Raw genomic sequence first — 24,158 nt, forward strand, 5'->3', positions numbered from 1 at the left:
AACATATAGCCTACTTAAAGCTCTTTGATTTTCAAGTTGTTCTCTCACTCTTTCCAGCACCTGCCACTGACTACTTTCAGTTTACAGAGCCCGGATCACCAACACAGAATTCATCTGTCAGAGGGACACAGTTTTGATCCAGGCTCATATAATGTGTGTTTCAGAGTAAGATCTATGCACGCTCCACAGGAATATACACTGATGAGTCAAAACATTATGAACGCCTGCCTAATATGCTGTTGGTCCTCCGCGTGCTGCCAAAACATCACTGACCAGTCGAGGCAATAGTCTACAAGAGCCCTGAAGCTGTTCTGTGGTATCTGGCAGACATTAGCAGCAGATCCTTGAAGTCCTGTAAGTTGCGAGGTGGAGCCGCTGTGGATCGGACTTGTTGGTCGAACACATCCCACAGATGCTCAATCGGATTGAGATCTGGGGAATTTGGAGGCCAGGGCAAAACCTTGAACTCTTCATCATGTTCCTCAATCCATTCCCGAGCAATGTGTGCAGTGTGGCAGAGCGCATTATCCTGCTGAAAGAGGCCACTGCCATCAGGGTATACAGGGTGCGATGCACTGTGTGTTGTGTCACATTCCTCCCTTAACCATCATTAAAATTTTCTGTGACTTGTGCCACTGTAGACCTTCTGTTGGTTCGGACCAGATAGCCTTCGTTGCCCTGACGCATAAAGGAGCCTTGGGCGCCCAACACCCTGTCGCCAGTTTGTGGTTTGTCCCTCCTCGGACCACTGTCGGCATTACTCCCCACTGCTGATCGGGAGAACCGCACAAGCCTTGCCGTTTCAGAGATGCTCTGACCCAGTCGTCTGGCCATAACAATTTGGCCCTTGTCAAAGTCGCTCAGGTCTTTAACCCTGTCCATTTCTCCTGCATTCAACACGTTGACTACGAGAACTGATTGTTCGCTTACCATCTAATCTACCCAGACCTTGATATGTGGTCTTGTTAGGAGATGATCAATGTTATTCGCTTCACCTGTGAGTGGTCATAAAATTTTGGCTCATTGTTGTATCCTTCACAGGAAGAAATTGCTGGCTTTATTCAACTTTTGTGAATTGATGCTTTGAAAGAGATTCAATTCGCATATTTGTAGACGGTATACGATATAAGTTTTAGTACTATTTATCTTTATGTAATTAGACAAGAAAGTTAAATGTTATAGGGAATTGTTGGGGAGACAGAGGGAGAAGTAAAGCGCAAGCATTTAAACATGGCAAACTTTTGCCGATGCAGATCGAAATACCAAATATCAGCCAATTTATCGTCCGCAACAGTATATTGGTCGACCACTAGTGTTTCACCCATTATTTTTTTCAACAGGCTCTTTATAAAATCCTTCATAAAATAGTTATAACCCATTAACCAAACCAACCAGCTCCGAGGTGAATCACAAGATTACAAGCTTTGATTTCAAGCTAAAAATTATTTGAAAAGACAAAGGTACAAGACTGTGTACTTAACGTCTTTCACAAGGGCACAAGCTACAATCCCAAGAAGCATTGCAAATGACGTACTCAAATAAAAAAACAATGGATATGTATAAAACTATTGATTTTAGTTTGTTGATTATAAGTATAGAAACAATGTATTTTTTGTTTATTGCAAAATATTCAGATATATACAAAGATATAAGTAGTTTAAGGGTGAAGAGAGACCAACTTGACTGAGACATTCACAGTGCGGCATGGAAATGGACGGTCGGTACTAGGCTTGTTTGGCAGGCTTTGTTGGCAGAGGTTCTATGATTGGTGGATCGTTCTGTGCTGGACCATGGGTAGTGGAACTGTTCACCAGGAATTCCGCTAATAAACAAGATTTTTAAACAATTAAGTTGAAATAACACGGACCGATGGCTTCAACAGATACATACACCATCGGTGAGCAACCTCGGAGCTCATGGTAGGTCAGTCATCCGGAATAATTTTTTCCCATAGGGTTTTCATAAAATGTTTAATAAAATTGTTCTGGATTGGCGTGGCACCATGCCAGGTTCGGAAGTGTGAACGGCGAGCTCTGTGCACTTTGCAGGTTTTAATACTTCAGCTGTTCTAGGAAGACAATATGTCAAAGAATTCAAAATCCTCAGGCTCTGGAGACATTAAAAGACACTTACGTGTTCAAGCTGAAGCCCCCGAGCAGCAGGCCGGAAGCCAGGGACTCAATTTGGCCAGTAAGGTGAAAGAGATTTGGCGTCAACTGATGAACATGTCAGCATTGCTGATGAAGGTTGTTGCGGACTTGGGAGGAGCTTGCTGCAATACGTCGATTGATCACTGCCATGGAGACAAAATTCACTGTGGTGGTTACAAGAATGGCGGATGCTGAGAAATGGATTGATTATCTGGAGTCATCAGAGAGGGAATTAGTTGCTAAACCGCTAGAGACCAAGGCAGACTTGGGACGCATTTGGGAAAAGTTGGAAGACCTTGAGAATCGTAACCGGTGAAACAATGTCCAAATTGTTGGAATTCCTGAATGAGCAGAGGGTCAGAATATGGTGGAATTTCTGGATGGGCTCTTTCCGAGTCTGCTCGACATAACAGGCCATAAGCTGGAAATCGAGTGAGCTCAGGGTTCCAGCTCGGCGATCCGCTGAGGGAGACAGGCCCCGATCAATTCTGGCCAAAATTCTGAGATCATCCGATAAAGATCTTGTGTTACGCCAGGTGAGGAGTAAAGGAAGGCTTTCTTGGAAGAACCACAACATTTTTTGTTCCCAGACTTTGCAAATTCGACAAGAGAGAAACGTGATAGATTCAAGAATGCAAGAAACTCTTACATCAATGGAAGGTCGCTTTTGCACTGATGTTCCTGGCCAAATTGAGAACAGATGCTATGGAAGGCCGCAAAGTATTTACATGTCCCCAACAAGCATTGTCCATCATAAAGTCAATGGAATGAGTAAGTCACTGTGTGGTGCTCGCGTTGCAGCCGAGTGGGCCTGACTCACTGAACATTCACTTGACCAACCGAGGAAACTGGGCGCCTTTTTTGTTTCTTTTTGTGCTGGTTCCGCCTAGCGGCTGGAGTTTGTTTTGTGTAGTAACACTCCTTCGGGACAGTGTTGTGGATGAATCTGCACGTTCTTTGTACTTATGCCTCCTACTGGCTGGAGTTTGTTTTGTGAAGTATTTTTTTGCAGGACATTGGAGTGATTAGGTCATCTGCTGCACTCATGTAACAGCCGGCTCACTGAACATTCATTTGACTGCCTGAGGAAACTGAACAACTTTTTTTTATTTATTTTTTTATGCTGGTTCCGCTATCGGCTGAAGCTTGTTTTGTGGAGGAACACATCTTCGGGAAAGTTATGTGGATGAATCTACACATTCTATGTGTTTATTCTGCCTATTGGCTGGAGTTTGTTTTATAGATTTTTTTCTGTTATGTAATTCTGTCACACAAAATTTGTATAGAAACACCGGACTTGAGCAATCCGATGGCAAAGTTGTCGTGGCGGCTCTCATAGGCGTACATGGACTGAGTTTAGAGGGATGGACGCCGATTGGCGCTGTCATGCGTGGGGTTAATGCGAACATTTTTTTTTTTTGTTTGTTTGGTTCTGGGGGAAGTTCGGGGTTTGATTGTTGCACTAATGTTGGAATGTGGTCTTTATAATTTTGTTCTTGACACACAAACTATTTTTTCTAATATGTCAAAATGTCAAATGTTAATATGAGTGGATTGTCTCTCTCCACGTGGAATGTGAATGGGTTGGGTAACCCCATAAAAAGAAGGAAGGTTATTTCTTAAACGTAAGAAATATGATATAGTGTTTCTTCAAGAAAGTCATCTTTCCCCACAGGAAGCTGAAAAATTTAGGAAGATATGGGATGGGCATTTTTTCTTTAGTAATTGGCTCAAGTAAGAACAGGGGAGTCATTACCCTGATAAGTAAACATCTACAATTCAAATGTCTCAAACATAGCAAAGATAAATTAGGAAGAGTCATTATTGTTTTAGCAGAAATTCAGGGGCAAATGTTGATTTTGGCTAATATTTACGCACATAAACGCTGATGATCAGGGCTTTTTTTTATAGATCTTGAAGGAATGTTGCAAGTCGCTGGCACCCCTCATGATATAATATTGGAAGGAGACTTTAATCTTTTGATAGACTCAGTCCTTGATCATAGTGCAAAAGTGTGTAAGTCCCCTAGAGCAACATTGACAATTCAAAGGATGTGTAAATATATTGATCTTACAGATATTTCGTCTACTGATGAAGATATTAGAAACTTTGTGGAACCATTAGAACTCCCTCAACTGATGAATGAGCAAAAACATTCTCTTGATTCTGAGATAACCTTGGAGGAGCTTGGCAAGGTAATTAAGGCCTTGACTACAGGCAAGGCTCCAGAGCCAGATGGCTTTGCCGCTGAGATTTTTAGATCTTATGCTACAGAACTGGCTCCACTTTTGCTAGTAGTGACGCAAGCCCGGATCAGTCTGATTCTTAAAAAGGACAAAGATCCAAGTGAATGTAAGAGTTACCATCCAATTTCCCTGATTCAGTGGAGGTACAAACAATTGGATTCATTTCAGATTATTTTACTCTGGATAGGGGCACCCGGCAGGGTTGCCCTCTGTCCCCATTATTGTTCTCTATTGCCCTGGAACCATTAGCAGCCGCGATAAGGAGGATGATTTTCCAGGGGTGATGGCGGGAGGTGTGGCACATAAGCTTCTGCTTTACACAGATGATATTTTATTATTCGTCACCGACCCTTCCAGATCTATGCCTTGCCTCCACAGAATTATTAATTCCTTTTCTAAGTTCTCAGGATATAGAGTTAATTGGTCTAAATCCAAAGCTTTGGCTCTGACAATGTACTGCCCGATAATGGCTTTTCAGCCGGGTGCCTTTCAGAGGCCCAAACAGGGCATTAAGTATTTGGGTATTTTATTCCCAGCAAATTTGTGTGATTTAGTTAGTTAATTCTGACCCTTTAATAAAAAGGGTTTCAAGTGATGTGGGCAGGTGGACTTCATTACATTTATCGATGATTGGGAAGGTTTATGTTATTAAAATTAATTGCATTCCAAAATTCAGCTACCTGCTACAGTCTCTCCCTATAGATGTCCCCCTCTCTTATTTCAAGCAATTCGATAGCATAGCGAAGTCCTTCATTTGGAATGGTAAGCGTGCCAGATTACATTTCAGTAAGCTGCATAGGCCGATTGACAAAGGTGGGCTAGGCCTACACAAGATTTTATTTTATTATTATGCATTCAGTCTCAGACATTTGGCTCATTGGTCGCTTCCACCTGAGAGAGCCCCTCCCTGGTTTTGTATTGAACAGGAAGTTCTTGCCCCTATTTCGCCATTGCAAAGCCTTTCTATCAAACTAACCAGTGAACTTAAATTACACCCCATTATCTCGCATTTGCACTCGGTATGAACAAAAGTGTGCAGAGTGTTTAATTCGACCTCGAGCTTATGGATGAACCCCAAATTGTGTATTAATAATTCCCCTTTCTGCTGGTGAGAGTGGATTGTGAGGGGGGTTACTACACTCGGTGACCTATATTAGAGCGTAGTGTTGAAATTCTTTGAAAATTTGGTTCAATATTTTGGGATTCCCAGATCTCAGTTCTTTAGGTATTTACAGCTGCGGCACCTGCTCTGTACTATTTTTGGGAGCAGTGATTACTGCTTTTGGAAAAGGTCATGAGGCAGTGTATTACTCCTTGCCAATTCAGAGTCTGGGGGACGGAGCTTTAACTTCTCTCAAGAGATTTTGGGAGAAACATTTAAACTTGGTATTGGAGGAAGGAGAGTGGGCTAGGATTCTAAAAAAACGTCAAGTCTGCATCTAGAGACGCAAGGGTGCACCTTATGCAATTCAAGATTTTACATCGAATCAACTGGATCCCCTCTATATTGTATAGGCTTGGTCTTAAAGACACACCCACCTGCTGGCGGTGTCAATCAGAGGATGGAGACATAAACCATGTCTTTTGGGGGTGTGTTATGATCCAGGAGTTTTTGTTGAAGGTTCAGAGTTTTGTGTGTGATGTATTGGGCACTCGGGTTTCATTTTGCCCCAGACTCTGTATTTTGGGCGATGTTGAGAATAGACACATAAGAGTTGTGTCCTAACCAGTGTCATGGTCGCCAGACAGATACATTTAAGGGGATGGAGGTCAGCTGGAGCACCTTAATTTCAGGAGTGGTGCTCAGATATGGGGAGGGTGGTAGCCTTTGAAGAAGGGTCATTTAGAAAACTGGAGAAATTGAACTTGTTTGTGGGGAAATGAAGCAGATATTTGGCATTTCTGGATGTGTGATTATTTCATTTTTTGTGTCTATAATCAGGTACGACCACTGGGATGTTGTTGGGGGCCAGGGCAGGGTTGGGGATTGGGAGGGGGCAGGGTAATAGGGGGTTAATTGTTGATTCTGTGTATATATGTTTTGTTTTTCTGTGCTCAATATGTGAATCAATAAAAATTGTTAATCAGAAAATAATTTATGAGTTCTAAGCTATGAACCAAACCAACCAACTCCGAGGTGAATCCCAACATTACAAACTTTGATTTCAAGCAAAAAAGTATTTGAAAATCAGACAAAAAGACAATGGTACTTTGTTTCTTATAATTCTAGAAACAATATTTAATTATTTTGCAAAATATTCAGATATATGCAAATACATACATAGCTTGAGTGTAGGGAGACAGACTCAATTGCATCATTTGCCAAGTAGTTTGGCATGCTTTGTTGGCTGCAATTCTCAATTCTTTTCAAGGCTTTGGATATATTTTTATATCCTTTTCCATCTTTATAAAGTTCCATTTCCTTGTTACACAGGTCTTTTGACAGTTCTTTTCTGCTCCCCATGGCTCAGTATCTAGCCTGCTCAGTGCATCCACGTGAGCGCTAACAATCTCATTGACTATTTATACACAGACACTAATTGCAATTTAAAAAGCCACAGGTGTGGGAAATTAACCTTTAAATCGCCATTTAAACCTGTGTCACCTTGTGTGTCTGTAACAAGGCCAAACATTCAAGGGTATGTAAACTTTTGATCAGGGCCATTTGGGTGATTTCTGTTATCATTATGATTTAAAAAGAAGCCAAACAAATATGTGATAATAAATGGCTTCATATGATCACTATCCTTAAATAAAAGACAGTTTTTTTTTTTTTTTTTTGCATGATCAGTCGTATTTTAAAAAACAATGCCAAAATTTCACAATTTCTGCCAGAGTATGCAAACTTTTGAGCACAACTGTACCTCTTCGGTATCACAGGTAGTATAGTGCTTCACCAGGAATTCCACAATTAAACACGATTTTTAAATGTTAAAATTATGTGGAACATATGCTTCAACAGAAGCATATACCATCAATTAACAACCTCGGAGCTCAAAGTAAAAAAAAACAATTTGCCTATAGAGTAAATGAATGGGTTTTTACTTCGGAACCCGACTGTTGCGCTCTATAACAAAAAAACCAAAAAAAAAACCCAGTTAGACAGACAACCTAAATACATGGTAGTCAATGATAAAATGACACCACTTATTCACACACAAGATGTGCATGTACCTTACGCATGCAACAACGGACATCCGCTCACATGCACAAATGAGCAGAATGCTGAATAAGCAGAAAAGGTCTTGGTCAATGCCTGGTCATTTTCACTTTGTAGGGGGACTCTGAGTTTCATCACACCTCTCATGCTGGGTCCCTTCCAAAAAACATATTTGGCAAATGACAGCAGTTCCACGGTGCTGCTCTTGGCCTGAGTTGAACAGCTACACAATAAACAAAAATAGAAGATGACTAACAGAAAGGCCACAGTGCACTATGCTACAGTAGTTTGCAGCTAAAAGTCTGTGTCACACTGTGTCCTAACCATACACAAAGCCACGACATGCAATAAAAGGCATCTTTTCCATGTTAAACAGAGTTTTTGTCCTAACCAGCCCAAAAATACAGCGACACATGACGAGCAACAGGGCATCCTATTTTTGAAATGGTTTCAATATCTGCGACGTCGCCCCGGGCAGCCTGATCAACAAATGGGTCTAAAGTCTTTCTCACAAGTTTATTAAAGCTGGCATCTCACTAGCCGGAACACAGCAAATTGATTTTGGCTGAGGATGTCACACACCTACCAAATGTTGCGCTTGAGGTCTCGCTATCTTCAGTCAGAGGTCTATCACACACACACCAATTCAGAATGGTGGAGGGACATAGCGGCTTGCTCAGGCTTTCTCTGCTTCCCTGTCACGCGTTGATTGTCGAAATAACAACAGGAGTACAACATGATCATAAACAATGGTAACAGAGTGAATTTGGACATGATTCCTAAAGTAACTTTGCCCTGTGTATGTGTGTGTGATCATGTAGGCCAATTTATTAGTAATTAAGTTTCATTCGTGAACAAATTGGTCTTTTTGAACAAATCATTCTATTTACATCCATAAACGGACTTACATTTCTCGTTCACTGACGTTTCTCCCTTTCGAAGACAATAAGCTCAGCGCGAGACTGCTTTGGTTGCTTTTCATGCTTGTAAAGACTGACTATAACATGAGCCATTAGCAATCAAGTGCAGGCTGTAAAGCAGGATATCATTGGTTTGACCCACTGAACAAATACGCCCTTCACTCAACCAGTCAAGTCAGTCGTTTGAGTCTGAACGAGATGAGAGTCGTGGTATACTCATTCACAGACAAAATGAATAAATCTAGTGTAGGCAGACAGTATCCTTGTTGCTGGAATCTTATCAAGTTACGACTGGTTAGGATAAGGTGTTAGCATTCCTTACACTGTTTCATTTTGATTTACTAATTTAGTACATGCTGCCTCTGTACAATTTAGGGATGTGCTATACAGACTCTCTGAAACATACAGTTGAAGTCAGAAGTTTACATACACTTAGGTTGAAGTCATTACAACTCCACTCCACAGATTTTATATTAGCAAACTATAGTTTTGGCAAGACGTTTGGAACATCTACTTTGTGCATGACATGAGTAATTTTTCCAACAATAGTTTACAGACAGATTGTTTCACTTTTAATTGACTATATCACAATTCCAGTGGGTCAGAAGTTTACATACAATAAGATAACTGTGCCTTTAAGAAGCTTGGAAAATCCCAGAAAATGATGTCAAGCCTTTAGACAATTAGCTTCTGATAGGAGGTGTACTGAATCTGAGGTGTACCTGTAGATGTATTTTAAGGCCTACCTTCAAACTCAGAGCCTCTTTGCTTGAAATCATGGGAAAATAAAAAAAAACAATTTTTCTCCCAATTTGGAATGCCCAATTCCCACTACTCGGTAGGTCCTCGTGGTGGCGTGGTTACTCACCTCAATCCGGGTGGTGGAGGACAAGTCTTAGTTGCCTCCGCTTCTGAGACATTCAATCCACGCATCTTATCACGTGGCTCGCTGTGCATGACACCATGGAGAATCACAGCACGTGGAGGCTCATGCTACTCTCCGCAATCCATGCGCAACTTACCACGTGCCCCATTGAGAGTGAGAACCCCTAATCGCGACCACGAGGAGGTTACCCCATGTGACTATACTCCCTAGCAACCGGGCCAATTTGGTAGCTTAGGAGATCTGGCTGGAGTCACTCAGCACGCCCTGGATTCGAACTCGTGACTCCAGGGGTGGTAGGACATAGCCTTCTTTAATCACAGAACACATACACAGGGCTCAACAATCACTCTGGGTGTCAAAATCAAATTTATTACCGTAATTTTAAGCTTCTATGCTGCCAAAGCAAGCAGCATTACACTGCAATGAAATTTAGACCTTAACACAAGTTAGAAGAATGTAAACAGGCACTCTGGAGTCACACATGATGCCAAATTTTTATTATAATAAAAATTATTCAAGACTAGTAAACAGTCAGTAATAAAATAGCAATAAAAACAGCAATGAATACAATGAAAAAATTTTTTTACTTCTTTTAAAATACAAATTAAGAAAACTGTGCTTTCTTTAACAGCATTAAAAACAGCTTTATCAAGTATACATTCAGAATGAAATGCGAGATAAAACTACTACTGGTCTTCACTGTTTGATTACAATACTTTAATACTTTTTAATACACTTACAAGTAATTTTGATTCAAATCCTCTTTTTCCACTGTTTATGTTCACTTTAGACATAACTCACTGTGTTTAAATGAATATCTCACCAAGATGGGCACTCTGGCGGAAATTTGAAATGAATTTGACCGTATCCGCATTACCACCAGTGATCATGGAGCACACGTGCATGTTTAGCATACACACATAAGCCAACTGTCAGTCAAACAGTGCACAGCTATTAATTATATAATTTTGCGCTCTGGATTATTTTCAACAGCAGAATAAGAATATGAACTAATATGTGACATAGGCCTAACCTATATCAAATATATAGCCAGTTATTTTTTCGTTATTGACGTTTCAATCTGGCTACTTGTCCAGTTGGACAAGTAAAATTCTCTTTCACTTGCCCCTTCAAAAATCCACTTGTCCCGCACAAGCGGACAAGCGTTAATGTCGAGCCCTGAATTTTGTGCTATGTGCATCAAAGGTCATAGGTTCAAACCCCAAAGAGGGCGATCCTAAGCCTAAATAGAGACAGAGGTCTCCAATCACCCATTAACAATAAGCACAACTAAAGCCCTTAAAGTTAATACCATCTGTACATCAAATAAAGAATCTGAGCATGGCATCACAAAGAGCGACATCACTCAGAAACCAGTTTCTCCAGCCTTTACAAAGAGCTTCTTTATTACTCCACAGTAAACATAATGCCTGCCATTTCACAGTGTGACAAATGACATCGTAAGAGCTGAAAAGCGATTAGTGGCAGCAGCAGTGCAGGATGGTTAAATAAGGAAAGCCTGTGAGAGTACAGGTGTGAGTGTGTATGTGTGTCTGTACCTTGAACAGTTGCAATTTGCTCTCTGTGTGGATTCGACAAAATCCCAAGCGCCCACTTTTATCTGTGTCTCCTCCTCGCTGGTCCCGTTGGAGGCTGTGGTGGAGAATTTTCGTCTGTGGATACACAAGGAAACAAAAATCAAACTCCCTGTATCTCCTGCAAAGTCTGTAAGACTACTTTCACACAGTCAGTGCTTGGGATTGACAACCATCTTCACTATTAGTTTGACTCTCGAATTTTTCATACAGCAGTTTAAAGGGGAGGCTCAAATACTGTCAGTATGAACAAATAACTGAACTCAAGCCCCCAGTTTTTGCAATACAATAACTTTGCCTAAATCACAAAATACACAATTACTTTCTTTTCTTTAATAAACAGTGACAAATATAAGACATTCTGTGACTCGGAGGTGTTTTCCAGTGCATTGTTGCTCTGTTTGATTTAACATGACTGCGAATTGGGATTATCAAATTGAAGATTTGCTCTGAGCTCATCTGAGGATGTCTGAGCACACTCACTTGTTCTGAGCTCGGTTGATGTTGCACTCCTGCCAGACGGTTTCGACCACCTGGCTGGCCATCCTTCGTGGAATTTTGCCACCGTGGTGACTGGTGCTGTCAACACTGAATCCATCCATCGCCATCGGCAACCGCATCCACTTCTGCGCAGAATGAGAGTGAACTGGAAAAAAGAGAGGAAGAAAGACATTAAATGGGAGACAAAATATGTAAATAAGAAAACATGAACATATCTTGTATAACAATATCCTAGGTATGAAAACATCTAATTTTGAAAGCCACATTATTGGACACAAAATTCAGATTGGATGAGCCACGTTTGAAGCCATTGTAAGCCGCTGTTTTGCAAATCATGATGGTGAAATACATCACCCAGGTGTATGGGCTTAAATCAGGGTTGAGGGGCGTTTACCTGTCTGGGCCTCCTCAGGTGAGGTGGGAGGGGTCAGGGTCACAGAGGAGATGGCGGGGTCACGGTTTGAAGCAGGCACTGGATGGCCATTTGAATAGACAGCACTGCAGTGCGAGGACCCGGCAGGTGTTATAGTGGGGATGTCTGACTGTGGGACTAACACCAGGCATGCGGGATACACCATGCGCACACCACCTGGAGGAAACAACCAGATTTACACAATCAACAACTTATTAATGCACATTTCTGAAAATCAATCAACATAAATCAATATAAGTCGGGTTGTTAATTGGCATTGATCAATAATATGGCAAAAATATGAGAGCTTACTATTAAAATTCAAACAACATTCTTTTTATACCAGGTTTCAAAAGAAATCAAGTTATCTATTTTTCATACTGTACATGTACAGTTATAATGTTCTTGTTATATGATGTTATAAAGTTCTTATTGCATAATTTATTTCATGTAAAAATAGCATGTTTTTTAATAGACAATATTGTAGATGAAATGTGTATTGATGAGATATTTTGTGCTTCCCTAATATATACACATACTCTAGACTTTAGTATTACTATTTAGTTTCGACCAAAAGCAATTTTTCTATTTAACAGCAATTTGTTTGAAAAATTCATATTGAGGTTGAACTCACCAACAAGCACCTCCACTGCTGCCAGCGAGTCGTCCTCCCAGTCGACGTCCTCCATTTTGTCCTCTGCGCTCTCCTTGGAAGTGGGACTGATGGGATAGAACTGGTTCCATTCTTCGATGAGCTTCTGTGTTGGGGGGTCAGAGAGCTTGAAGGACTGGCCGGTCAATGTCCCGTTCAGTCCAAATGGACTCAGAATCACTGTAGAGAGAATAGGAGATGGGATTTAATGATGTAAAGGTGTAAAGGTCAAGTATCTGGGATGCATATAGGCAAACTGATTGCCCTTATTTGATTCGATCACGATTCAATTATTATGCACTTTTAATTCCAATCACATACTGCCACTTAAATTTTATGTGAATACTACAAATACAAAGAAAATTTTTTTTTATTTACATTTAATTATCCCTGTCAAATGCAGTAATGTAATGCAAGCTCTCCAAACTAACCATTTTAATTATAATAATATTATATTACAATAATACTATATTAAAGTGGTATGGGTTCAAAAAACAACAGTTTGAAACGGAAAATGGAGATGGAGATCAAAACAGCAGGTGAGCAAACAGATATATTTAAAAAAAAAAATTAAAATATTTAAAGCTTAAGTATGAAATTTCTGCAACACTGAACGGAATTGCAAAAATAACACTATGGAACACTATGGTCCTAATAAAGTGCCCAACGTGGTCTTCTGCTGTTGTACCCCATTCGCCTTGATGTTCAACTTGTGCATTCTGAGATGCTATTCTGCTAACAACAGTTGTACAGAGCAGTTATCTGAGTTACCGTAGCCTTTCTGTCAGCTCGAACAACAGGGTGTTTCCGTCCGCAGAAATGCCGCTCACTGGATGTTTTTTGCACCATTCTGAGTCAATTCTAGAGACTGTTGTGCTTGAAAATCCCAGGAGATCAGCAGTTACAGAAATACTCAAACCAGTCCGTCTGGCACCAACAATCATGCCACGGTCAAAACACTGAGACCACATTTTTCCCAATTCTGATGGTTGACGTGAACATTAACTGAAGCTCCTGACCCGTATCTGCTTGATACTATGCATTGCACTTCTGCCAAAAGATTGGCTGATTAGATAATCAAATAAGTAGGTGTAGAGGTGTTCCTAATAAAATGCTCAATGAGTGTATACAGTGTTGTCCTTGGAAATGTAGTTGTTTGCCCCAAAACTGGCTCTTATATTGTAATAAACCCCACCATATGTAGCAGGAACTCACAAAGAGTGAAGAGCGTGTAATCAGAAAAGCACCAAAGGAAATGAGTCTATGAAGCAGGGAACACAGTTACTGCCAAGCAGTGCTCATTCAAAGCCCATGAAACAACTTAAATAAACAGGTCACTCAGGAGAGAGTGAAAACAGGGTGAAAGAAAGAGCATGAAAAGGTTAAAGGGATAGATCACCAAAAAATTTGATGTTAGGCAGAATGTTAGCCTCCATCCCCTTAAGTGTTGGGTGTCATTTGTTTTAAAGTAATTAGTCACTGTTATCTAATTACTTTTTCCAAGTACTTTACAAAAAGGTATGCAAGACATTACATTTTAAATTCTTGTAATCAGATTACAATTAGGAGCCACTACCAATGATAGTGAAGTCAGTAAAGCTCACATTATCTCCTGGAGTCAAGTGCAGAAAAGATGAAGTTACTTTGAGAAATGTCACTGTTTTATATGACTTGTCTGTAACCACATACGTGTTTATAATAAAAAAAACAATGCATGTAAGAAATTGTCTGCATTCTGAATGAGATTCATTCATGCATTGATAGATTGTTCATCTTGTTAGTGATTTGATGCATTGAGCACTGCTGCATGTTTTATAAAAATGTTGATTTTTAGCGACAATAAAACTGATTCCTTATCAATTAGAATATGTTAGTTTTACCGGCAGTACATCTCATCTGTGATCGGAATTTCAAAAGCTATGGCCAGTTGTGCAGTCCACCAATAATGTTAGAGAGACAGCAGTAGGAATGCCTGCTAGCGGCATAAAGTACAAGGACTAGCGATATCAAGCGACAATGCCACTGGCGGTGTGAACGGGGCTTAAGTGCATGTTAAAGCATGACTTGTGTGCAACAATGAATGAGGAAATAATGGCATTTGAATTTGTTGAGACAAAAACTTTAATGAAGTATTTTAGAGAGTAACTTAAATGAAGTAATTAGTAATCCGATTACTTTGTCCATAACATATTTTGTGTTCAATGGAAAAATCATAGTTATAAGTTTATGGAACGGCATAAGAGTGGTAAATCATGACAGTTTTCATTATTGGGTGAACTATGTATGGATGAAAGGATGGAAGGAAGGAAAAAGGAAGAAAGACAGAAAAGAGACAGAGAGATAGTAATATAGTAAGAAAGAAATATAGAAAGAGATAGTTATTTAGTAAGAAAGAAATTAAGAATAAGAAACAAAAGAAAAAGGCGAAAAGAGAGAGTCAGAAAGAAAGGAAAAAAGAAAAAGAAAGAAAAAAGACAGATAGACAGACAGAAATAAAGAAACTAGACAGAGAGGTAGGTAGTCACAAATTTTCCCATGGAGCTGGGAAATTTCATTTCGTAAATGGACGTTTTCTTTCTTGATCAAGCTCCACCTGGCTTCATGAAATATTGATCCACTGATGGCAGGGGGAAAAAATGCAGCTTCCAGGGAAAAGGAGGGAGAAAAGGTTGGATGAATCCATCCTGTATCCTTCCATTAGCCGGCTCATTCCAAGGCCTTCATCACACAAATCCATAAAAGCCGCAATGACAAAGGACACCTCCGTCCATCCGGAAGAGGTATGGGAAGAGGGAATGGAGAGGGTTGAGCACTATACAAATCGAAAGTTGGTATGATTAATCTTTAATGGGTTATGGCAGCTTAAACCTATGCGCTCTATTTCTGATCATTATCCTTTATCAAAACAGGCTTTAAGTAAACTGTCTCCAAAATGCATTATTTCAAAGAAGCCCCAGGTCTAAGTCTCACAGAAGGCATTACAAACGCATATACACAGCAGTGGTGAGGACAAGCTGGTCAGATGTAACAAAACAAACACGGCTCGTTCACAGAACGTCTCTCCAGGCAAAAATGGCTCTTTTAATATCTGACAGCTCCCTGATCAAACCAAGGTGACGTGGCCTGTATTCGTTTGGCCTCTGGACTGCCGGCTCGTCGCTATGCATCAGAAAATACTCCACTGAGATACACAAAATATTTACAAAAAGGACGCCCAGCGCTGAGCTCCTCAGGCAGGTGGTGGTGGTGGTGGTTGGGGGTCAGAATTTGCATTGCAGGGGAGCTTGAAGGACTGAATCCACTGAAGAGATATCCCCATGTCACATCACGTCGGCCATCATTAAGAAAGGTCTGCTGTCATGGTCCGCATTTGATTGGGGGCATCACACAGATATAAATCAATTTTCAGACAAACAGGCAAACAAATGTATTCTAATATCACACCGTTCACCTCGCATTTATTCTGTCAAGCAATCTTTGCACTATCCTGTCTCTCTCTCCTCTGTTTGGTTAAGTGACCAATGAGTTCATTACACCCCTCTCACTGCTCTTTATGAGGTCATAGCCGCAACACTCGCATGCTCACTAATCTGAGACTGTCAGAAACGGTGAGAAGCAGACCAAAGGAGATCGAGAGACAGAGAGTGAGAGAGACAGACAGAGGGAGAGAGAGACAGAGAGATGGTGGGGTGGTGGGGGCTGGTTCCAATTGATACATCACAAATTCCTAATTCGCTGCAAAGTTTGTTTCCCATCAAAAGAATGAATTATATATTTTATGCTCAAATTTCACTGGAAACATTCTCAAATATGCAATAAAACAGCAGGCGTGATTTAATACATATCATAAAAAGCAAAGTTCTCGTTCTGGATGCTGATTGGTCAGTACAGCGTCTCCGCCAAGCTAAAATACTCTATAGCAACAGCTATGACACAAAACACCTGTTAACCTAGCAAATGTCTGTATAAATAATTATTACAATTACAGCTGCCACGATTAACTAATCGTGATGAGTGTCTATTATAGCAGTCCATATAGGTTTACTCATCTGTCAATATTTTCTATTTTCCTATTTAATGTCTGTTTTTTCAGTGATGCTGCATGAACCTATCACAGACAAGTATGTTGCTCACTTCTGTGTATAATTGATTCAAAATGTCAATAACAGTTTGTTTATGCTTCTAAGAGGGCTAATGTGAAGTTGACCATTTAGGCAAGTAGCCTTGATTTTACTGATGTTTAAAAAAGCAATAAAGTATTTCAAAAACACAGTTCTTAGCTTGTTTTGGACGTGTAGCCAATGTTAAGAATATGGCATGCAGTTGATCCACTCAAGATAAGAAATTTAACAAACTGTTTCATCACAATGAATCGTAATTACAATATCAACGGAAATAATGATTTTTGTCATAATTGTGCGGCCCTACTCCACAGTACCCATAGAGGCCACTATTAACCTTAGCATTTGGTCAGAGACTAGCCTATATCTTCTACTTGACCAATGGCACTTAGGGAATTAGTTTGGTAAAATAACATAAGGTAAAACTTGACAATTTCAGTCCATAATATTTGTATTATTTTGTAACGGTTTTATTAAAGCTGCGTGTTAAGCCTAACAGCGCCCTTTAGCCGTGAATATATTCAAAATATAGCCTAATCCCTTGTACCTTATAGCTTAGCTGCATTATGAAGACATTCTGTACAGTTTGAGAGTTGAGGATTTAAAGATGATCTCTTATTCTCTCTGAAGTCACTAACACTGCTAATGTTAACGGTAATAAAGAACCTCTTCCCCGCATTCCCACAATGGGACACTATTTCTGAATTTTTTTATAAGGAGGGGGCACTCTACACAGGATGCCACTGGTGTTTACTAATTATAAACCATTATTCTGATCAAAGAGGAAACCGTGCGAAGAGGGAGTGGAAAAACAAAAGAACACAGAGGGGAAAAAAAGGATAAGGACAGACAAGAGAGATTAATAATAGGGTAACAAGAAAAATATTTCCCAAGGTGGGTGCTTAAAGACAACATCAAAACTGCCCATTTGCACACTATATAATTTTTTTGTTGGTCTTACCATGCACGATTCACCAGTGTATGCAGTTCTTAAGAAAACAAGTGGTATGGTTATTGTCTAAAAAGATAAAGGTATAGATACAGAGGAGGATGAACTTCTCATCCATGTAGCATTAGGGCACATGTCCAGATGTTCTCTCACCTTGGAAAGGGCTGGAGGCCTGCTGGGCCAGTGTCAGGTGCTCCTCGCTCAGGTGGTACACGGGCTGGTGCTGGTTGATCTCAACGCTGGTGCACACGTTACTGTCTCCATGCAGGAAGAATGTGAAGGAGCAAGACAGGTGTTCTCTGCAAAAAAGAGAGACAGGTGTTCAGTTTTTTGTTTTAGTCAAAGTTTTTGTCTTTTACCGAAAACGTTGTCATATTAACCCTTAAATGTAAGGGAATTTCACCAAACAATCTTACATATTCTCTTAGAGACCCGGCACACATCTCTATCACAAATTGACCTACAAATTGCCCAGTTGGTGTAAAATATTCAAAATATTTTCAAGACAATTAGAAAATAATAGAATAAAATATATGACGTTTTAATTTTAATATATCAAAGAGAAAATGGAACAAATCAGGACAAATCTAGAACAGGATTCCTTACTTTCACACTGGGATTTCCTGAGATACAACTGGATGTCAAAAACATATTGAGCTACACTTAACACATAAGAAACACATTAGCTACACAAGTATTTTCTCAGGCACTTATTGAGTCTAAACAGACACACAACTTACATAATTTCAGTAGTACACCAAAATGACAATAGTCATATCATACTGTTCATGTGTTGTACTTGCTATAGTTTACTTCCATATTGTTTCTTTATCAAATAGCAATGGCAAATGTAAATCAAGTCAATCACAGAAACAACAGCGTCACCTTAAGTAAGAAATAGCATGTATAGTATGTGTGTGTACACATATGGAATACTGATAAATCACCATTATTGTTAATAATATTGTTGGACAGAAAATGAACGTAATATAGTATTTATTTGTATGAATATACACTGCCTGGCCAAAAAAATAAGTTGCATACTCTAGTATTTTGTTGGACCGCCTTTAGCTTTGATTATGGCATGCATTCGGCATGGCATAGTTTCAACAACCTTATGCAACGACGCAACATTTATTTCCGTCCAGAGTTGCATTAATTTTTGGCCGAGATCTTGTATTGATGACGAGAGATTTGAACCGCTCTGTGAAGTCTTCTCTAGCACATCCCAAAGACTTTCAATGGGGTTAAGGTTTTGTGGTGGCCAATTCATGTGTGAAAATTATTCCTCATGCTCTCTGAACCACTCTTTCACAATTTGAGCATGATGAATCTTGGCATTGTCATCCTGGAATATGCCTGTGCCATCAGGGAAGAAAAAAATCCAGTGACGGGATAACCTGGTCATTCAGTACATTCAGGTAGTCGGCTGATTTCATTTTATTGCCACATAACATTGCTGAACCGAGACCTGACCAACTGAATCAACCCCAGATCATAACACTTCCTCCAGAGGCTTGTACCGTGGGCACTATGCATGACGGGTGCATCACTTCATGTGCTTCCCTTCTCACCCTGACGCACACATCGCTTTGGAATAGGGTAAATCTGGACTCATCAGACCACATGATCTTTCCATTGCTCCACAGTCCGATCTTTATGCTCCCTAGCAAACTGAAGTCATTTTTTTCCGATTAGCCTCACTAACAAGTGGCTTTCTTGTGGCCACACAGCTGTTTAGTCCAAATCTTGTAAGTTCCCGTCGCATTGTGCCTGTGGAAATGCTCTTACTTTCACTATTGAACATAGATCATTCAAGATTTTTTTCCAACCACATTTCTTGCACGAAACTGACAGTTCACCACTATCCTTCCAGGTTTTAATAATGCGTTGGACAGTTCTTAACCCAATTTCAGTGATTTCAGCAATCTCCTTAAGTTGTTTTCTTTGCTTGATGCAGGCCAATAATTTGCCCCTTCTGAAACACAGTAACATCTTTTCCACGACCACGGGATACGTCTTCCGACATGGTTGTTTAAGAAATGAGAAGCTACACACTGCATCAGTTAGGGTTAAAAGAAGTTTTGCCAGTTGAAACATTAATCACTGCAATAATGATCCAATCATAGGCTCTTAAGTATCCACTTATTTAAATCCAAACGGCAACTTTTTGGCCAGGCAGTGTAGTCTTTATTCCCCTTGTAATAAACAAAGAAATAGATATTATGTGATAGCAAACTTATATAGATATGAAATAATCATAAAAATATAATTTATGGAAGTGCAAAAAAAACACTTACACCTACTTAGGGTCTTTAATGACCCTATACACTTTTGGTACTTAAACCATTATTAAAAAAAAAAAATATATATATATATATATATATATATATATATATATATATATATATATATATTTGTATCTTTTTTTTTTTTTTAATTACACTATTTATAAGAGAGAGATTGAGGAATACTAAAGCACAACTGCAAAAAATGGATGAGGTAGAGGGGGTGGAATGAGGTCCCGGGTCACTAAATACCCGAGGAATGCACTGAAGGGTTAATTCATTTTTGTCCATTTTTATTCTGACTGAAATGGCATCTAACAGACAATACAACATGTGAAGATGGTCTTTGTGAGTACCTAAAAATTATCAAAAGAATAGAATAAAGTATTAGCAATTTTCTAGAAGCTACTGTGTTGGTAATTCTCCATGCTTTAGAGGACTTCTTAATTTTCTGTGTTCTAAAGACTGTTTAGGATACAGAATTACGTGTAGCACGTTGTTACGGCAACTGTGCTTTACACATTCAAGCAAAAAAAATACAGACACATGAGATTAATCATAAGGAGGCAACAACTTATGACATAGTGGAAGTATTCCTTAAAATAAATCGGAAATGGATACAAAGCATTTTACAAAATGAGTCACAATAATAGCGTCATTGAATACTTGTGAATCATTCAATTACCATCTGAGAAGTGATCGTCATTACATCCCTAAAATGAATCAGATGCAGTTTGTAACTCCAAGAACAGTGAAAGTATCATCATCTCAAACATGTGAGAAACATCACACATCATTGAGATGCAAGCATCTACTCTTTGACCCCAAGGTTTACACTGTGTTTGACCTAATCCTCATGAATATGCATGAGGATCTTTAACATATGTACAAGGACAATAACACTTTTATACATTTGTCACACTCTGAGCTCTGTAAAGCCTCTGTAAAAAGTTTGACTAGGCCGCATTCTTAATACATTCTTAAAATCCTTTGTTCACATGGTGTATTAGAGTTGCTCTGCTGATCTGGAATCATCGTAGTCATCTGAAAGCAATTGTAGTGCATTGGCAAAACAACTACATTGCAGCCTTCAATTAGCAGGTATTCTGAAAAAAAAACAAGCCCCCCCTTTCTGGACGCGTCTCTGGTCTGGCTGTTCCCCAGTAAGCAGTACCGTGGTATTGAGGGGAGCTATAACACCGGCCGTAGAAACTCTCTTCAGAAACACAGAACAGGCACCGTGCCATCTGTGTGGACACATTCCAAACATCTGCATGCAGAGTGAGAGACCCGATGAAGAGGGCCGTACACCAAGCCAACACTAACTACGTCACGCCTAAATGAAGTAAACACGTCACATAGACCTCATGCACTACCACGGCATGTTTTACTGCAGGCTGTAGAGATATTAGTGCAGATGTAATCTGAATCTACTGCTCTGTGGGGTCGAACGCCCCTAATTTCAGTCACATAGATCTCACACAGTTCTTAAACCTTATAAACAGGACTTAGAATAGACCTCACCGAAATGATCTGCCGGTTGAACTGCGATGCACCTCATTGATCTCTGCCTGCTTCATCTTGGTCTAATGATGGACTACACTCTTGAAATTGAATACACAGACTATCAATTAATTGCCAACAAAACCCTTCATCAGCCAACTAACAAAGGACAGTGCATCTATGTGAACTTCTGCAGTTAATCCAGGATGAACTTCAAAGACATTAGTCATTAATCTTACAGTTCATACAAAATCTTTGTTTAAACAATGGCCCTTTACACTTACTTAGTTGACTAATTTTAAACCATGACTTGCACTGCACATAAATAACTACTATTAGTATTATATTCATGGTGTTAGCCAGAGGGGGAACTGGCCCCCACAGTGAGCCTGGTTTCTCCCAACGTTATTTTTCTTATGAAGATTTGTGTTCCTTGACACAGTCGCCTTACGCTTGCTCACTGGGGTTCTAAATACAATTATTTAATTTTTATACACAATTTACAATCATATTTAATCAAACTACTAAATGATGACTCGGACTGTATAGATATTACATTTTAATTTTCTGTTAATGCAAGATTTTCTGTAAAGCTGCTTTGAAACGATGTGTGTTGTGAAAAGCGCTATACAAATAAAAATGACGACTTAAACACAACACACACACTAATAAAAGGAGGCACTATAAGCGAGCTCAATACTGCTGCACCATCATATTTGATCACATGGTGTGTACAAACACAGTGTGCTCAACAACAGCATGCTCCTGAAATTCTCTATTCAGCTACAGACAGAACGATCAGTGTGTGCATCACTGAGCCTGTTTACATACACACTAATACGCTGATTACTCTCTAAAATCAGCTTAAGAAAATCTGACACAGCAAGAAATCCGTGTTTACATTACATTTGAAAGAATCGCATTATTCTCTACTTTTGACATTAAAATGTGAAGAGACATGCACTCAACACGTGTGCACATTGGATGCGCCGGTAAGAATACCGGGTAAGGTGTTTACATGGCACGCAAAATCACCATAATTTGGAAAAAATATACCCATGTCGACAAGGTTATTCAGAAGCCGTTTATGGCCTTTACGCCGATATAGGAACATGGTTTATTGCGTTTACATGACTGCACACGTCGTCATCTAATTAAGCATAACCGGCACTCACTGATAAACCCCAAAACAAAAACATGACCTGTAACCACTGCCTGAGTTCAGACCAGCCCAGAGTCCAAAATGAATGCTACTTTCGCTGCCTCTATGTCCTTTTTGAAGCTGGAAAGTTTTGGAAACCATTGACTTGCATTGTATGGATAAAAACACATCATAAATCCTCAAAACATCTTTGACAGCATGAGGGTGAGTAAATCATGAGAGAATTATCATTTTTGGGTGAACTATTTCTTTTAGAAAAGCTAGTGAAGAGTAAAACAGTGAGAGAGAGGAAGAGAAAATGGAAGGTAACTTTCCAGAATTTTTTGCTGTATTGGGCTGTTACTGACTTCCTGAAAACAGCGCCTCTGGTCTGGGCGTAGCTATCCCCTACTACAAAAGTCGCAAACACACTTCACATCTCATCTCAACAGCTTTTAACAACTCAGACACACACACACTCACACAGGTGGTGTCCACAGCCCTGTAGCCAAGTTGTCTGAAGAAACCCTTTCGGTCTGCCACTGGGGTTCATTACATTTAACGGTCTTCATCCTTTTTCTGTAATACTCTCTCTTTTTCTAAACTCACATCAAACAGTGTTCACAGTGCTAGTGTGGAAATCATATTCCAGTCACATAAGTGAGTACAAATTTTGTTTCAGCACCCAGATCAAGCGGCGACCCATAGTAAAGTTGACACTTTTGTCAATGCATAAACAACAGCAAATGTGTGATTTAGACATTCGAGTTTGATGGGATGCATACCCTTAAAGCTGCACTACAGAACTTTGTGCTCTCCAGCGACATCTGTGGTTAAGCGTAAAATTGCAAACAACTTGTGGAAAAACATCATACACGAGTTGTTTCTGAACAGCTCTTCTGCGTGGATGAATCTTATTATATTAGGTTACCTGGACAATGCCTGTGATCATCACTGGCTCGCTCGGAGATATCCATCTGCAGAGCCGGAGTCATGACATTCTATTTTCAAGTTGATATTGTCATTCAGTTAAACATAACCAAAATATTACTTGCTTTGAGGAAGATAACCATCACTCTATTTACATATTTTAAATGAATGAATTTTACTCTTATGTGGCACTTATCTGACACTACACTCAAAGCGCTTCAGCACACTTGCTTTTGTGATATTGCTTACATATAATAACAATAATGATAATAATAATAATAATGATAATAATAATTATTATTATTTTTATAATGGTAGTAATGATGATAATAAAACCATTTATTATTAATTTGTTGTTATTAACCCTTTCGCGCATACGACCAAGCCGGTGCGATTACACTATTCTGGGCTCAGAGGCGTACGATCAAACCGGTGTGATCTGCATTCGTGCTGCCGTTTAAGTGGTTTTCATAATGAAATAGTCAAATAGTCTTTTCAACATCACAATATCTTTATTTTTTTATGTTAAAAAGATCCAAACATTCACTAAAGTATGTAAATCTGTACATGATAACATCACATCTTCCTGGGAAACGAGTGAATAATTGAGAATATCAATTAGATAACTGCTTCTGAATCAATTATATTTACACCACAATTAAAAATGTCCTTTTTTTCTCTCCGGACAAGTAGGCCTAACTGTC

At 39.5% G+C, this 24,158-nt stretch overlaps 1 protein-coding gene across 3 annotated transcripts in view; it reads right to left on the bottom strand.

Moving 5' to 3' along the window:
• Positions 1 to 24,158, bottom strand: part of med13a (mediator complex subunit 13a) — a 122,203-nt gene that overhangs the window by 48,174 nt on the left and 49,871 nt on the right. For all 3 annotated transcript variants that reach the window (XM_051685983.1, XM_051685981.1, XM_051685984.1), the window contains 5 exons: positions 17,746 to 17,891; positions 12,505 to 12,702; positions 11,853 to 12,047; positions 11,441 to 11,603; positions 10,922 to 11,035 (listed from right to left, as the gene is read on the bottom strand). In XM_051685983.1, the coding sequence (XP_051541943.1) occupies positions 10,922 to 11,035; positions 11,441 to 11,603; positions 11,853 to 12,047; positions 12,505 to 12,702; positions 17,746 to 17,891 (816 nt within the window). The remainder of the gene's footprint in view (positions 1 to 10,921; positions 11,036 to 11,440; positions 11,604 to 11,852; positions 12,048 to 12,504; positions 12,703 to 17,745; positions 17,892 to 24,158) is intronic.

This window comes from Myxocyprinus asiaticus, chromosome 43, assembly GCF_019703515.2.
Source record: "Myxocyprinus asiaticus isolate MX2 ecotype Aquarium Trade chromosome 43, UBuf_Myxa_2, whole genome shotgun sequence".
NCBI classification, from domain to species: Eukaryota; Metazoa; Chordata; class Actinopteri; order Cypriniformes; family Catostomidae; genus Myxocyprinus; species Myxocyprinus asiaticus.